This window comes from Taudactylus pleione, unplaced genomic scaffold (genome assembly GCF_031769625.1).
Source record: "Taudactylus pleione unplaced genomic scaffold, aTauple2 ptg000202l, whole genome shotgun sequence".
Classification (NCBI taxonomy): domain Eukaryota; kingdom Metazoa; phylum Chordata; class Amphibia; order Anura; family Myobatrachidae; genus Taudactylus; species Taudactylus pleione.
The window spans coordinates 6,492,501-6,509,505 of record NW_028284604.1 but is presented as its reverse complement, the minus strand read 5'-3'; the positions used below and the strand labels follow the sequence as shown (position 1 = coordinate 6,509,505).

Sequence of the window (17,005 nt, the reverse complement as noted above, 5' to 3'; positions counted from 1 at the left end):
TACACAGAGCTGCCACCTGGGTAGACCCAGCAAAAACCCAGGTTTTTGCTCTGGTGTAAAAGGGGTATAAGTCACACTAAAAAACCACCTGGCATAGACTGACAATTATAGAAAAACGTTTCAAAACAAGTATAACAAGACAGCATATACACATACATAAATAAGTATAATATATCTTATCTCAGGTTATAGTACCTTGTACACCTGTATAAAATTTGGTAGATGTAGAAATTGTCTATGCCCACCATCAGTGTCTGAATTATAGCAATAGAGATCTATGACTCAAGCAGTTGTTCTTAGAAAGTGATTTTCAAGGTTAGCCATAGCTGGACAAAGGTGACTTAATTAGTACCTCAGTTATTTTGATTTAACCATCTGTGCTTAAGCATGGATATCACTAAAACCAGGACTGTTAGTGTGCCTTGAGGACTGTGGTTGGGATTCACTGATGTAGAGTATTAGTTATGTGACATATGCATAGCAATCCATTTTCACAAGTAGCAATTGACACCAAATGTATGCTTATGGAAGTGGCAGCCATAAGGGAGTGGCACTGCTATAATTAAATACAAAAAGTGCTAAGCGTATAAATGATTAAATAGGTAGATGACAAAAAGATCACCTCTGTGATGTCTTATATTCTACTTTTATATTTTAGAGTAAGGGTTACATTGTTTCAAGTATATATGCATAGCGTTATTTCATATCTATTGAAAGTAACTACAATCAGGACTCTGCATTACATTCTCTCACTGGCTCAGTAACCCTCTCTTAGTATTTAGGTCACATACACTTCATTCCACGGCAACTTTAGTCAACGGATTAATAATGCTTGTTTCAGCATAGCACAGTTTAACAAAAGACAGAAAATGTTACAATTCTAGCTTTTCTCTACCTTATTTATTTCCTGACCGGGTACTTTCAACTAATTGAAACACGTATCAGTAATGCATATGGTATTTAAAAGTCTGTATATGAAACATAAATGAATTTGATGCATATACACAAAATTTGTTTGAGCCACAAAATTATTGAAAAACTTGTATAAAATTATCTGCAGAATGTGGGGCCTATTCATCAACACTAAAATAATGTTTTTAAGGCCATTTTCCTTAATTAACTTTATTTTAGTATTCATGAACACACTTAGCACAGGAGATATCACTGATATCTCCTTGCTAAGTCCCCCTGCGTTAATTTCCACACTCCCCATACATTAGTATGGGGATATGGAAATTATACTATTCATCAAATTCCGAAAATTATGTATTTTCAGAATTTGATTGAGTTACTTACCTGTGTCAGCGTGGACATGTCCCCCGGCGTCTTCCTCCGGCACTGTGGTCCGTCCTCTGGCTCCGGAGGCTGGTCTGACACATGTTCTCCCAGCAGAACACAATAAAGTTGAGAAAAAAACAGAACTTTTTTCTTTTTTTTTCTCTAAACTTCTGTGGTCAGCTGGGAGAACACGTGACAGCACAGCCACCGAAGCCGGAGGCGCTGCAGCGGGCAGGTAAGTGCGGGGATGGGGGGGAGGTGAGCGAGGGGGGAGGGGGGGTTGGGGAGGGACACAAAATTACCGCAGCTGTAGGCAGTGCTGCGCACCTACCTTACCTTACAGACATCCGTAATACTTATCAAGACTGCGAAACCATCAGTAACATCAAGTACTATTAGTAAAGCAGTATTTTATGCATGGCTCTGTAACGGCATTCAAACGTACTGGCACGCCTGTGTTTCACCGACCTCTCCCCCCCTGTCACCTCTCTCAAACGGTACTTCCTGTCAATCACTCTGCGATGGGTCTGCGCAGTCGCAGTGGTTAGTTTGCGCACGCACACTGCAATGCATGCGCAGAGCGCAACGATCGTCCGATTGTGTGCATAATCGCAATTGCGATCATTGCTGAATCAGGCCCCAAGTTTGAGAACCACTGCAACTATTAATTGAATAGCCATGAATCCATCATGCTCTGCCTTCACAGGTCTAAATGGCAACTGCGGAGTGCCCTACATAGGGCCTGATTCAGAGATGGATGCAAATGCCATCGCAGCTGCGATCTTTCACGGATCACAATTGCAAAAATACTCATATGCTAATGACACATGCCGCCCAGTGCTTAGAGACACCCACTGAAAGCTTCTCACATCCACCACTCATGCACAAAACCAGAAACCTCGAAAGCAGACCAGACGGCCATCAGCCTTTTGAGTAAGTCTAAGCTGACGCAGACATCGCGGTTCTCCAGGCATGCCCCCAGGAGAGCCCCCTGCTCTCCTGCTGCTGGAAAAAACGCAGTGACTAATTTATGGACGCCCAGAAAACAGTGTTAAAACGGTCCGACACACATGCACATACAAGTCACTTACTTTGCGAGTAAATCCTCTGTGTAAAATCGTTCTTGGACAGTGAGAATGAAGATGAACTACAAACTACAAACCTGAACGCGCATGAACGATTATCATTCATCCTTCAGCTTAAAAAGATGAACGATTTTTACTAACGATTTAATGATAACGACATTGTTATAGTTAAATCGTTCAAAAATCTTTATGTGTGTAGGTACCTTTTCATGTTTTTTGGATTTCTGTCTCTGGAAACAGGTTAGTTACAGATCCAGCAAAGCTGTGCATGATTAAAGAAATCATTAAAACATAACCTGTTGGATTAGGGTTGAGATCCCTGCAATAGATGTATGGAGTTGGTGCTGCTAGAGGTTTGTTGCTCGCTTGCAGAGGTAACAAGGAAAAATTACTCCGGCGCTTATTAGTCAGAAATAATTACCGTATATAGATATCTAGTTAGATTTAATAAAAATCTCAACTGCAGAGAAATGAATGAGTCTGTGATAACTCACCCTAATTATTTAGAACTACAAAAGAAAAGGATATATATATTTTTTAGATATATATAAAAACTCTGCGCTAATGGGAATAAGACACAGTATGTGAGATGGCAGAAAGACTCACCAGAGCCAGTTAATATACACACTATTCAGGACTCGATCAAAGTAGCATATTAATATATAATTTAATCATATAGGGGCCTATTCATTAATACATAAAATTTGATGGAGGTAATTAGGTTTAGAACTTGCATGGAGTTCTACCTAATTACCGGAGGAATTCATCATTCCTCCTCTCCATAACTATCCGTTCCGAAAAGCTGTCATTTTAGCAATGACAGCTTTTCGGGAAATAGTTTTCCCTCTCTACTCTAACTTACCGGAATCCATGCTGCGCATGCGCCGTTACATTCGTAAACCCAGCGCATGCGCAGCACTACTTAGAGCTGCAGTAATTCTGTGTACCCCCCAACCCCCCTCCACTCACCTCCCCCCCATCCCCGCACTTACCAATCCGCGCAGCAGCCTCCGGCTCCGTCCAGCTAGTCTGACACGTGGTCTCCCAGCAGACCACAGTACAGATTAGAAAAAAAAATATATTTTTGTTTTTCTAATCTTTATTGTGTTCTGCTGGGAGACCACATGACAGACTAGCAGGACGGAGCCAGAGGACGCACCAGAGCACCGGAGAGAGACGTCGGGGGACCTGTCCAGCTGTAAGCAGGTAAGTTTCACCTGCTATTCGCCACCTCACAGTGGCGGATAGTACCTCCATCAAATTCCGAAAATACATAATTTTCGGAATTTGATGAATACCATAATTTCCACATCCTCATTCTAATGTACTAATGTATGGGGAGAGTGGAACTTAACGCAGGGGGACTTAACCAGGAGATATCAGTGATATCTCCTGCGTTAAGATACTTCATGAATACTAAAATAAGGTTATTTAAGGAAAATGTCCTTAAAAACGTTAATTTAGTGTTGATGAATAGGCCCCATAAACACATGTACTAATAATTGTTAAAAATAATACATACCAATTGATCACTTGAGAATTGCCTAAAAAAATATAAATTACAACACCAAGTTGAGTGATGGAATTAATTGTCTCTCAATTTGTTTAATAACAGTATCCCTTTAATTTGAATGTCCCAGTGTATTCCATACGTGTCGAAGGAAATAATCCAATATATGGTATACTTCAAGATGTTAAATTATTCTGCTGATCAGCCAGGTAATTAACCTTCTCACAAATAGATGTTTGTTGTATACACAGTTAAAGTTCCATTGGGGTACTTAGTAATGAACGGCCAGACATGTACCAGCAACTTGGAATATGCTCACACCGCTGATGTGCTCAAAGTCCACAAGGCTTCCTGTCTCGCTCCGGCCGCAGGAGCTTTGGAAATAGTCTGCCCTCCGATGAGACAGAGGGCCTGATTCAGAGCTGAACGCTCTGACCAGAGCGCTCGCTCTGAATCAGGGCCCTCCTACCTTTTTTTGGAGCGTCCTCATGGACGCTCGCATAGCTGTGGGTTACCACCCACAGCTATAGCGAGCGTCCATGATGATGGTCGCGATGGTCTTGACCATTGCGACCATCGGGCTTGCGACGGAGACCCTGCGGTAGGGTCTCGCTGCCGCAAGCCCTGGAGCGATTTTGGCTCTATCAAAGCCAAAATCACTCCCACTGACATCACTAGTGATGTCAGTGGGGCCGGCTTGAGACGGTAGGCGTTCCCATGGGAACGCCTCCGTCTGGCAGGCACGCCCACCAAAGGGGGCGTGCTGTCAATCAACATCGACAGCACGCCCCCTTTGGTGCGAGACCCTCCGTCGTGCGCATGCGCAGTGGGGAACATCGACCCGCTTGCGAGCGTCCTGCCGCTCGCGAGCGGGTCTGAATGACCCCTAGAGTCCCACACTGTAGCAGCGACCGCGCTGCAATGGCAACAGAGGTATTGAAAATGACTGGGAATGCCTTTGCCCAACCAATGTACCCACGCTCACTTATTATACTGTAGCTGACAAGACCAGAAGTACTGTAAATGTAACTATAGATGCCTACTCAGAATTTAATTTTCTAATACTTTAACGCTTAGCTTAGAAGACACTGTGCTGGGTCTTGTGCCTTATCCTCTGCAGTCTCATTTGTCTTTCTAGCTCATTATGTAGATTTTGATGCCTGCTTGCTTACTAGATTAATGACTTAAGGCGCTGACTGCCGTACTTCATTTTGTCACTGATTGCAAAGGACAGCTAAAGTGAAACATGTAGAGGCATTTGGAGGAAGACTTGGAAAACCCTCAAAATATTTAAAGAAATACAAATGAAATTACAGAGAATAGGTGCTCCAAATAAAGTTCTTTGCAGATTAATTTGTGAATTACGTTTCTGGCAAATAAAACCTGACAATGGGTTTGAAAAAGTAATCTATTTGGAACAAGACAAAAACAATGCATAGCTACAATTAATTGTAAGCAACATTGCAGGTCGCATACAGTAGGTGGGATGGATGGACGGATGACCAATAGCTATCCCTACCGATAGGCATGGTGACGCTGTAGTACCAGGCACTTCTGGCTTTAGCCCCGCTCCTTGACTTAAGCCCCATCTCTGGTGCCACTGATCTTGAGCCCCGAATCCCGGGGACGTCAGCTGTCAGTCAGGCTGCACAGCTAGTGTAGTGACGAGGGCTAATCGCGTTGCTGCAAGGGGGTGTGGCCACCGGGCGGGTGAGAATCCCTTCTGTGGCTGTGACATTAGGTTTCCCGTATCCTAGGAGGCTGGCCATTTTATGCTGAGGCCATGTGAAAGGAGGAGGGAGATCCCACGGTTCCCTGGCATCTCAATGCTCGGGGGTGTTGCGTGGCGAGTGCATAGGTAGTTTAAAGGAACAAAGCCCAATAAGCAAAGTGCCCTCCTATCAAAGCTCCCTAAAAGATAGGTGCCCCCCTTAAATTACTCTCATATAATGGGGCCTATGTGAGAAGCCATTAGTTTGCCCCATTATATAAGGAGAGGACCCTATAGACAAGGTTCCCTTATAAGAAGTCCCTATCTATGAGAAAGAGATGGAGGAAGTGATACAGAGATAATGATTTCAGCTGGAGACCAGGAGTGTCTGCATGGAGTGAGAGGAAGTCACCACAGCAAGAGAGACCCCTGCAGACGATTTGAGGGGAAGGGCTGTCTGGTGCCACAGTGGAAGATTGGTGAGAGATTTCCTGTGAAGACAGCCATGTGTGAGTACCTCCATATGTTGTGTATTGCTGGATATGCCTGGAAAGTGCCTAATAGTGACAATAAGGGGTCGTTGCAAGATGGCAGTGTGGCTAGAGGGGAGTCCCATTGAAGCGTCCTGAGTAGCCATATGCTTAAGTAGAGGTGCCTAGCAGTGGAAGCATTAAAGGTCTGCATAAAGTTGCCAGGACGTCAGATGAAAGGTTCCTGGATGTGGGATGTGTAATAGCGGCAGAGTCCCTGGTTATAGAGGATATCATCATGCCTGAAGAAGGTGTAAGCGAGGTGATGGAAGGAGAGAGTCCCTATGTGATGGGATGTGCCGCATGTTAGGAGTCTCTCATGCGGGTTGATACAAAGTGCGATGAACTTCGAATCTGGAGTCCCCTGTATGCTGTATTTGATGGACTGACATGCTGTAGAACCACTGTGCCCAGCAACTCCGGGTATGTGGCGCCATTTCACTGCTGTGTCATATGCGTAAGACTGTGGTGGAGGTGTTCCTGTAAAATGGAAATGTAACTATACTTTTGCAATCGTCAAGCTAACAATATACAGCATTTCCCATCTGTTGTAGTATTGTGCTGGAGGAAGTAAAGCTTGTAACCATTACGGTCACTGTGCTGGAGGATATGGAGATGTGTAAATAAAGTTTTCTTGTTCTTTCATCCTTAGATGGTGTGTCACTAAACATTTATACTGCACTTGTTATCCATATGTGTCTCCTCTATTAGGTATTTTGTGCTAAACACCCATGATTTGGGGGCACTACTGGACGTGGATGCCATACCCATACCGGAGCAGAGGAGAGCCACCTACTTTATCTCCACAGTGTGCGGCAGTGCAAAACCCCCCAAATTAGGATGATCGTCTCTATCATCCTGGACTGTGAGCTAAAAGCAGGACAATTGCATACCTCCCAACATAGGATGTCCCTTTGCTGGGACAGGGGCATGGACAAGCTAACAGGGATGGGGTGGGGGGGGAATGCTACGCAACCTTTGTGGGCGCTTTCTTTTCAGAAATGTCATTTTTTGCACCCAACCACCATTACGGTTAGATCTCCCTCCAGAGATCCAGACGATTCCCCAGTGATCAGTGAAGTGGATAGTCCTAGGGCTTTATGGTGTAATTCCTGGTGAATCGTGTCATTAAGCCCTGCCCTCCACAGCGTGATACAGCAAGTTGTGGCATTGCACTGCAGGTGCGGATCTTAGAGTCCTGCATTGTGTCACCACACTCCCCGCCTCATACATCCCACTTGGACCTACATATTGTCTGTATAAATGAGGATCACATGAGATATTAACTGAGAGAAATAATGAATGTTACATTTATTAAATGAAAGGTCCAAACGAGTGGGTGACCTTGTACCTTTGCATTTTGTGGTTACTAAGATGCAAAGATATAAATAGTCAAATTTATTCAAATTGGGAATATGATCCTATGCACAAAAGTGTGTGCTAAAATAGACATGCAATTTGCACTGAACTGCAATGTCCTAAATATTTTACAATCAGTCTTATGTATTGCATTGACATGTCCATAGCTTGCATCATTCAGTAACTACTGGTTGGTGTTTTCACTATTTTGTCTGTGCTTCTAATCAGGGTCATAACTAGATATTTGAAGGCTCCATAGCAAAAGTTTGCAAGCCCCCCTTCCCCCCACCCCCACCACCACAATAGTGAAAAATGTATAGAACACATGTAACTTTGACAGGGAAGATAGGACCCCCCTCAGCTCTGGGCCCCATAGCAGCTGTACCCCTTGCACCTGTGGTAGTTACGCCCATGCTTCTATTTGTATTGGCCATAATGTTAATCGCATTGCTATTTACACTAAGTTTTCAAATATTTAGCAAAAATCCTAATGGATTGCTCCTTACAACCCTTATTTAGTTCCCCTGACAGTACTAAACTGGAATCAGTGGAGTATGTATAATGGGTGCAGGATGTGTGATGCACACGGTCCCTGGGTCCAGTGGGCAAAAACAAAGATTTTATATCGCTGCTTAATACATTGATAGAAATTCAACCGATTGAAAAAAATAAATAAATATTGCCGTGGTCACTAAGTGTCCTCTTACAGCTTCACTAGCCAGTCATGGAAGGCTTTGCATATGTGTGACCCGGCTTTGCCGATCAGCACATGCACAGTGGCTTGAAGCTCAGAGCCGGGCTTCCAGTTCCACTTACAATAAAAAAATAAATAAGTAAAAAAATAGAATCTTTTTTTTCCTATGTTTTTTATTTCCTGAGCCACTTCAGGGAGTCAAATATACATGGCAGGAGCATAGGTAGTCTAATGTGGACCCCATAGCAACATTTCTATGCCGCACGCGCGCCATCACCCTGACGGGGGGGGGGGTTGTTAAAAATGTTGTTATGAGGCCCCCATAGCAGTGCTCACCTCACTAATGCTGGTGAGGAGTGTTGTATGAGAGGAGAGACGGGGCGGTGGCCCGCAGCGCCGATGATCCCTGCAGCAAACTGCATCCTAACCACAGGCGGAAGTGTGCCTGTGACTAAGAAGCGGTTTGAATGAGGGATCAACGGCCCCGCAGTCAGGCAACATCCAGTACTCACTCCATCAAAAGTAGGTGCAGGAGGAAGCGAGCCCTGGAGGCACTGCAGGTCTCATAGCAACCGCACCCCTGCACCCACGGTAGTTATGCCCCTGATACCTGGTGATAGCTATCAGTCATGCTTACCGACTTTCATTATCTGCTCCCGGGAGATGCCCAGAGAGCAGACACAGCTGGCCACTTTGGTAGGCGGGGCCAGGTTCCTATGTTATTAGGTACCGTCCCCGTCACAGCTACCGAATCACGGGAGCGCGAGGAGGGGCGGGGTAAATAATGCAGTTTACATAATTTATCCCCACCCCCTCCTTATGGAGCTTATCGGTACATCTACATGTGTGTACTGGTGACCCACTGACCACCCATACACTGGCTGCAGGAACCACCAACACTGTCATCACAACTGGGAGGGGGGGGGTGTTGGTCGGGTGAGTGTGCACCCAGCTTTAGGGGTAGAGGATTAGATGAAGTTTTAAAGGGGAGTATGAGGATCTTGAATTTGGTTTTGTAGGGGAAGGAGAGCCAGTGCAGGGCCTGGTGGAGAGTAGAGGCACAAGCAGTTTGGTTGGACAGAAGATTGAGCCGAGCAGCAGCTTTATGGATCGATTGGAATGGAGCGAGGCAGGAGTCAGAAAGGCCAGACAAGAGGAGGCTGCAATGATCTAGTTGAGAAATGACCAGTGAGTGGATGAGGGTCTTTTGTTCCTGGATATACATCAAAGGTGGAAGTGGCAAGACTGAGAAAGAGCCTGAATGTAGGGTTTGAAGGAGAGGATAACTCTTAGACAGTGGGCATGCCAGATAGAACAGATAGTGATGTTTATCAGTAGTTAGTGATGAGGGGACTTTAACCATAATATTTAAAATACAAATTTAACATCATGAATTTTATGCAGTTACACTATTGTCGAGGGGAGATGCAAAGCAGGCTAACCTTTAACATTCTCTCACCAGACCTTGGTCCCAACCCTGTGGTAAAGGAGCAGAATGTGGGCAATCAGCAACCGCAAATGGCTCCAAGGTGTTCAGTGAATAAAGGTCTGTTGGTGAAGGTTGTTTAGTAGGCTCCTTGAGCAGTGAACCCCCTGGCATTTGTTATCTGTAGTATTGCCTTCCTGTGTGTTTGCATTTAGAAACTAAAGTACAGCATAACTTTTCATCAGTTTGTCTAAGTGATTGTGAACCCCTAGAAGTGCCGGGTGGTCTCAGCTAGCACATACTGCTGTTTACGTATAGGCCAGCTAAGCATGAAGGGCAATAGAGCTAAAGATTACCCAGGTGTCCTTACATACAGTAAAAAAAAATTGGCAGTAGTTCCCAAACTAGGGAGGCACCCTGGGGTGCCTCTGTGAATTTGCAGGGATGCTTTGGGTTGGAGGTCCAGTACCAAATAAAATTATTTTTAGTCAGTGTCATAGGCAAAACCAGTGCTAATGGCTGCTAATAAAAAAATGTGTGGACAAAAGGAAGCGTAGTCCTGTCAGCCAACACATAATTGAACCTAAGGGTGACATAAAAGCACAATTTACTTAACTTAATTTTTGAAAAAACAGAGATATATGTATAGACCATATATCCTAAAGTGATTGTTAAGATTTGCGGTTAGCAAATCAACTTGGTGGCAGTTCCCAGTCTGAGTTGTTTCTGGGATACTGCATCATGGCCTGTCCTTGTTCTGGCTTTTTGCAGGTAGCTGGAAATCCTGTCTTGTCTGTGTTTAGATCATAGCCTGTCATTCATGTCTGTCTGTGTGTTTTGTATCATGTGCTCACTAATTACCTAGCTGTATGTGTGCAGATCAGGTGCACTCATGCCTTTGATTAGGAATTGATCAATCCAGGACCTGGTTCTGATTGGACCCTGCTTCTGTTAAATTTCAGCCAGCCCTTCACTCCATGCCGGTTATACTGTCTGACAACCAGTGTATGCATGTCTCTCTGAAGTGTGAACTATTGCCAGTCTTCCCAAGTTCCACAGTTCCAATATCCTGTACCTGTCAGCATTTGTTCAGTTGCATTTCTGTACTGCATGTCCTGTCAAGCTGAGTGTCAGTATTCAGCTGTTCAACCTGCTGTACTCTCTATCCAGTTGCTTTTACCCTCTGTTCTGGCTGCATTTGTGTTCACCTTCCTGCCATCTGATTCCTGCATCCCAGCTGTCTCGGCCGCACCTCAACCTGCAGGCTGCTTCCTAGCCAAGTACTACCCGGCTCCCAAAGCTGCATCTCAGCCCGCAGGCTGCTTCCTAGCCAAGTACTACCCAGCTCCCAAAGCCGCACCTCAGCCTGCAGGCTACTTCCTAGCCAAGTACTACCCGGCTTCCAAAGTCGAACCTCAGCTGTCGCAGCCGCACCTCAGCCCGCAGGCTGATTTCAGCCAAGTACTACTTGGCTCCCAAAGCTGCACCTTGGCTATCTCAGCCGCACCTCAGCCGTCTCAGCTGCACCTAAGCCAGCAGGCTGATTTCAGACAAGTATTACCCGGCTCTCAAAGCCGCATCTCAGCCCAAAGGCTGCAACTCAGCAAAGTATCACCCGGTTCTCAAAGCCACATCCCAGCTGTCTAAGCAGCACCACAGCCTCAAGGCTACATCTAGTACTTTGTATCTATTTTGTTGTGTCCGTCTAGTTCATGTCTATTTTTCTGTCAGTCTTGTCATAGTCTATTCTTGTCTTGTCCAGTCCAGTCTTGTCTGTAATCTTGCTACATCTCAGTCCAGGTCACTCCTGCCCTGCAGCAATTAGTATTGTCATGCCACTCATTGCCTGTCTACTCAGCTGCACCACAGTCCCTGGACATTCCTGAGAACCATCATTTGTTGCTGCTGGTGTACCCTGTCCATTACGCCTGTTTTAAAACCATTACCCGCAGCCTCACTCCATTTAGCCAGTTGTGGAAGGACTGCCACATCACCATCCTGTCTTGTCCTAGTCAGCAGTTCTGCAGTCTCTCGCCATTTGTGTAAGCCTCCACTGCTAGTGGTGTATATCCAGGTGGCCACCTAAGTACCGGTGTGTAAATAAATCACTAATGGTGCATACACACGGTCAGATTTTTCTTCAGATCTGAACGATAACGATTTAAAAAATCGTTCAATCGTTCATATCTGAAGGAAAATCTGACATAGCTGACATGTTTGAACAATGAACGATGCGCATTCCCGATGGTCAGATAACGATATCTGACATCTGATGGGTTTGCAGTCAGATTTACATTCATTTTAATGCAGTCAAAAATCGTTCGTAGTTCAAATCGTTCATCAAATCGCTCAGATCGTTCATCTGACACATCTGACTGTGTGTATGCACTTTACGAGATCAGCGGGTGGCTGTTATTGGTGGAAGATCCTCTCCCTGGCTCTAGAGGTCTTTCACAACCATGCGTGAACCGTAACAGTGATATACTAAAGGCATGCATGGTCTATACATATATCTTTGGTGTTTGGTTTAATAAAATCATGCACACATGTAATAATGAATGAGAGTTATAAATACTCAGAATACTGTACAAACAATGTATTATAAGACAGCAGCATTTAGTGAGTCAATGTAATTTTTATTATATCACTTTTCCAACTTTGACTTCACCATTCTTGATTCTATTTGTGTTTTTAAATATTTCACTAAACATGATTTTAAAAGATAGATAATAAAAGTTACATTTTATTGATGGTTCATTTTCTTCTTGTGCGCCATCATAGGACATTTCTTCTCCTTCTTTGGATCTGTATATATGAATTTGTGTATTGTCCTTGGCAGCACCCCCACTTCATATTAAAACAGTCCGTTTTGAGTATTTACAGTTGGGGATAATGTACTGATGAATAGTTAGTGCAGTGGCTCCCCCCCCCCCTCTTTTTCCCTTGATTTGCATTTATGGAGAACCTTTGGCACCACCCATGAACATTCTTTATTTACAAACATGTCACGTAGATAGGATAAATACATCATATATCTCACCCTGAATCCACATTTTTACCCTTGGCAGTAAATGAAGTGCCATATACGTTTACATGAGGTAGCATGTTGTGTGTAAATGCTATTATTTTGTGTTATGAAGGAAACCACAGCTGCTGCTTAAATACATGCACAATCTGGACATAAGCAGGCCTCACAGAGTTAGTGCAGTTCACCATAGGAGGTTTATTTAATCTTAGGAAGCGCAATTCATCATAAGAGGTGTAGTTTATCAGAGGGGGTATAGCTTATCACAGGATGTGTATTTCATAAATAGATGTGTATTTCATTATACAGTAATTTGGGGGTATTTTATTATAGGAAGTGTAGCACAGCTACTCTCACAGAATGTCTGGTAGATTCCTAAATTTGGTGGGGCTCGCACAAGCTGCTGAGATAGAGTAGGTCATCCACCAGCATGCTGACTACATTCCGAGTGAAGTGGGTGGTCCGGGAGAAAAATGACACAATTTATGTTCATTCTCTTGGAGGGGACTAATGGAAAGTTGGCAAGTATGGGGTGTAATAGATCATAGGTGTTATATTTCATAACCATACTCACATACTCTCCTGGAACCTGTGTGAAGTAGGTGGTCCTCCTGCATCCCGCCCCCTTTCTAGTGAAGGGAGATTATGGGGTGAAAAATGATGGTTATCGCAGTTTGTGGGGCAGGGGCAGGGCCAATATGATGAGATTCTATGGTAATCATGTATTTCGGGCCTGCCCCCTCTTCCCTCAACACTATTACCAGCAGGGGGCAAGGCCTAATGGCGACTAATCCGGCTCCTCCCCCAACAGCTGTCATTGGCATCTCCTCTTCAGGCTTCTCCCATAGCGGAGATTATAAAATGAGGTAAGTATGTTCATGCCAAGAGGTGTAGCTATCCATGCCTATCTCCCCACAGGTGCGGCATTCCGATATCAAGTAATCTGCGATGGGCATTCACAGAAGTGATTACATAAGGTAGGCACAAAAGCATGGGGACAGGTCTCAGACAAATATTAGCTTAATTCCAAATATTATTTAAAGATAAAAGTATCATGTAATGTTGTATATTATGTATAATGTATTTATACAATGCTTTAGAATACAGAATTCATATAAATTACTGAATACACAACCAAGAGCAGCTAGATTTTGCAAGTGACTTGTATAAAGATTTAAAATTGAGGTTTATTGTATCTTTTTTTTTAGTTTTAAGAAGATTATATATTTAGAACAAAAACAAATCACTATGTAAGCCAGGATTTGCAAAAAGTCTAAAGATCACAGTTTAGTTTAATATTAGGACACAATATGCCAGATATCATATCTCTAGCTACTGTTGAACCCATACACAGAAAAATATGAACTACACCTTCTATAATGATCAATTCTTTATATGATTAAATGTACCCCTTGGAATTAATTGGTTTGGCCCAGCACCATGCCTGTGTGGATACTACAGCCTCCACAGACTTTTAATTATTTGTGGATCTGCCAAAGAGAACACATTGAGCTTGGTCCCTGCCCCACCGGCAGAGGAGTGAGGATAGTGTGGTTTGGTAGCTAATAGGGGTGAGCTGGGCAATTTATTATTGTGTGAGATTTCTGTGTGCTCTGTAAATAATGATCTATGTATTTTTTATATGAAATAAAGTTAATATAGTATTTTATAGTTATTTTCCTAAGTGATTCCAAACTCAGGGAGGTACTGCTAACCCTCAGGCAAACATTTGGCCAGTGTCACTAACCTCCTATGATAAACATATCCTATGTAAATTACACTTCCTATGATGAACAAAACCTCCTATAATAAAAGAAGCCTCCTATTCTGAACCACGCTTTCTATAATGAACCACACCTCAAACAATGAATCACATCCCCTACAATGAACCACACCTCCAACAATGACCCAATCCTCCCACAATGATTAACATCTTCCACAATGACTAAAACCTCCTACAAAGACCCAACCACAACTCCTACTAGGAACCACACCTGAAACAATGAACCACACCTCCTACTATGAAACACACCTCCTACTATGAACCACACTTCCTGCAATGAACAACAGCTCCTACAATGACCAACATCTCGTACAATGACCCACATCTCCTACAATGAACCACACCTCCTACAATGACCCACATCTCCTACAAAGAACCACACCTCCTACAATGACTAACACCTCCAACAATGATACACACCAACAGTGATACACTACTATGAACCACACCTCCAACAATGAACCACATTTGCTACAATGAACCACATCTCCTACAATGACTAAGACCTCCTACAATGATCCACACCTCCTATAATGACCCACAACTCCTACTAAGACCAGAGCCGACCCTAGCCAATTTGGTGCCCTAGGCAAGATTTTGGCTGGTGCGCCCATCTTCCTTGTCTCCCCCTGTAGCCAGAATAAGTGTCTCAGCAGAAGCTCATTCAACCTGGCTGTCACTACAGTCACCTGACCGCTGTGCTGCCCGATTGGAGCTGAGCTCCAATCGCGGCAGTGGGGGAGCTGCAGAGCCGTGCAATGCCCCTAGGCATTTCAGATGCCCTAGGCATTTTCTTAGAATGCCTATGATGAGGGCCAGCTCTGACTAAGACCCACACCTCCTAAAATTAACCACACCTCCTACAATGACTCACAACTCCTACAAAGAACCACAACTCCTACAAAGCACCACAACTCCTACAATGAACCACGCCTCCTACAATGAACCACGCCTCCAACAATGAACCACACCTCCAACAATTAACCACATCTCCTACAATGACTAAGACCTCCTACAATGATCCACACCTACAATGAACCACACCTCCAACAATGAACCACATCTCCCACAAGGACTAAGACCTCCTACAATGATTCACACCTCCTACAATGACCAACACCTCCTACAATAACCTACATCTCCTACAATTAACCACACCTCCTCGTATGAACCATACCTCCTACTATGAACCACACCTTCAACAATGAACCATACTGTACCTTTTCACTTCCAATGATAAAATAAACCACTTATGATAAACTACACATCATATGATGCATGTGAGACGTGTTTGCCACGACAATGTAAAAGTGAAAAATGTGTCACTTTAGTACACATAAATAAGTAGATGCTGTGTACTTTCACACCACACATTAACTACAGTCTACTGATAGTGGAGGTGCACACATATGGGGCGATTCAAATGTTTATAGACGGAGACCATTCCAGCGCAATAGCCGCCAGCGCTGGCATTTCTGCTCGCACCCTCAGGAGAGTGCGAGCAAAAATGTGCAATAAACGCGTGGTTAGGGAGCCCAAACAGCAGTTTGGGCACCCTAACCAGGACTTTAGACTAGTCTAATAGGACGTGAAGACCGCCATAATTAATAGGCGCCCAGAACAATTGAGTTGCAAAACTGGGCGCCCATTACTTATCAACGCCCACAAAACAAATAAATCGCTCCCACAGAGTTGCAATTATAGTCTTCCTTCTATTTTTTTTTTTTTGCAAAAAGCTATAATTTTACTGAATTCTAACAGCAAAATGTGGATACACAGAAAAAAAAGATATCAAGGAGTCTTTATCTGTTTAAGCTTTTCCCTTTAAAGGGGATTTCAACTTTAAACTAAATTTCACAAAATCCCTTCCCTTCTTAATAATAATACTTTGGATGCACAGATGGACTGTGAGCGTGTACAATGTTGGCATGCACATATGTACTGTATATGCTGACCCATAAAAGTATAACAAATGTGCATATATAGATTTTCTCTACTGTGTAAGCCTTTCTCCTTGTAAATGAGACTAACACTGTTAAACCTAAATCGTCATGACTCTCTTGTCATCTCTATGTTGTATTTACTGTTTATAGTAAGGATCACTGAATCCAATGTACAAGTTGATTTTTTGGAAAATAACATTTGCAAATAGCAATAGTACATTATATTCTGTTACTTACCACTAATTTACAGAACTAACACTTTATGCATCTGGATACTGAAGATAAAATAAACTGTTTAGTATTGACTTAACATTCCCTGCAGCTCTCTAAAAAGGTATTGCCTACCTGCGATGATACCCATGTGCCTATCACGATGCCACCTTTGGCTGGGATACATAAATTATGTTGATAGTCACTAAGTAGACACAAGAATGCCGGTGCCAGTATCCCGAAACGTTTATAATGCTACTTAAGGAAAGAATAAGGCTCGCTGGTTCAAGGGGCAGACCATGAAGTTTGGCTAGCATCATAAAGAGACCATCTCAGAGATGAATATGGAGGCGATAGCAGCCAAGTGTGATCTATAAGGTGTCCCCTGCTACAATTTAACTCTCATATCTGATCAATGATTTCATCAGCCAACAGATGAGGCTTCTACTCC

The 17,005-nt window shown here is 43.5% G+C and overlaps 1 protein-coding gene across 3 annotated transcripts in view; it reads right to left on the bottom strand.

The window, feature by feature from the left end:
• Positions 1-17,005, bottom strand: part of CAMK4 (calcium/calmodulin dependent protein kinase IV) — a 284,083-nt gene that overhangs the window by 149,489 nt on the left and 117,589 nt on the right. The window contains exon 1 of one of the 3 annotated variants that reach the window (XM_088477683.1): positions 196-300. The exons of the other annotated variants lie outside the window; for them this stretch is intronic. Within the exon in view, the coding sequence (XP_088333809.1) occupies positions 196-248 (53 nt within the window). The 5' untranslated portion in view covers positions 249-300. Of the gene's footprint in view, positions 1-195; positions 301-17,005 lie in introns of those variants that run through there. 3 annotated transcript variants of the gene reach the window in all.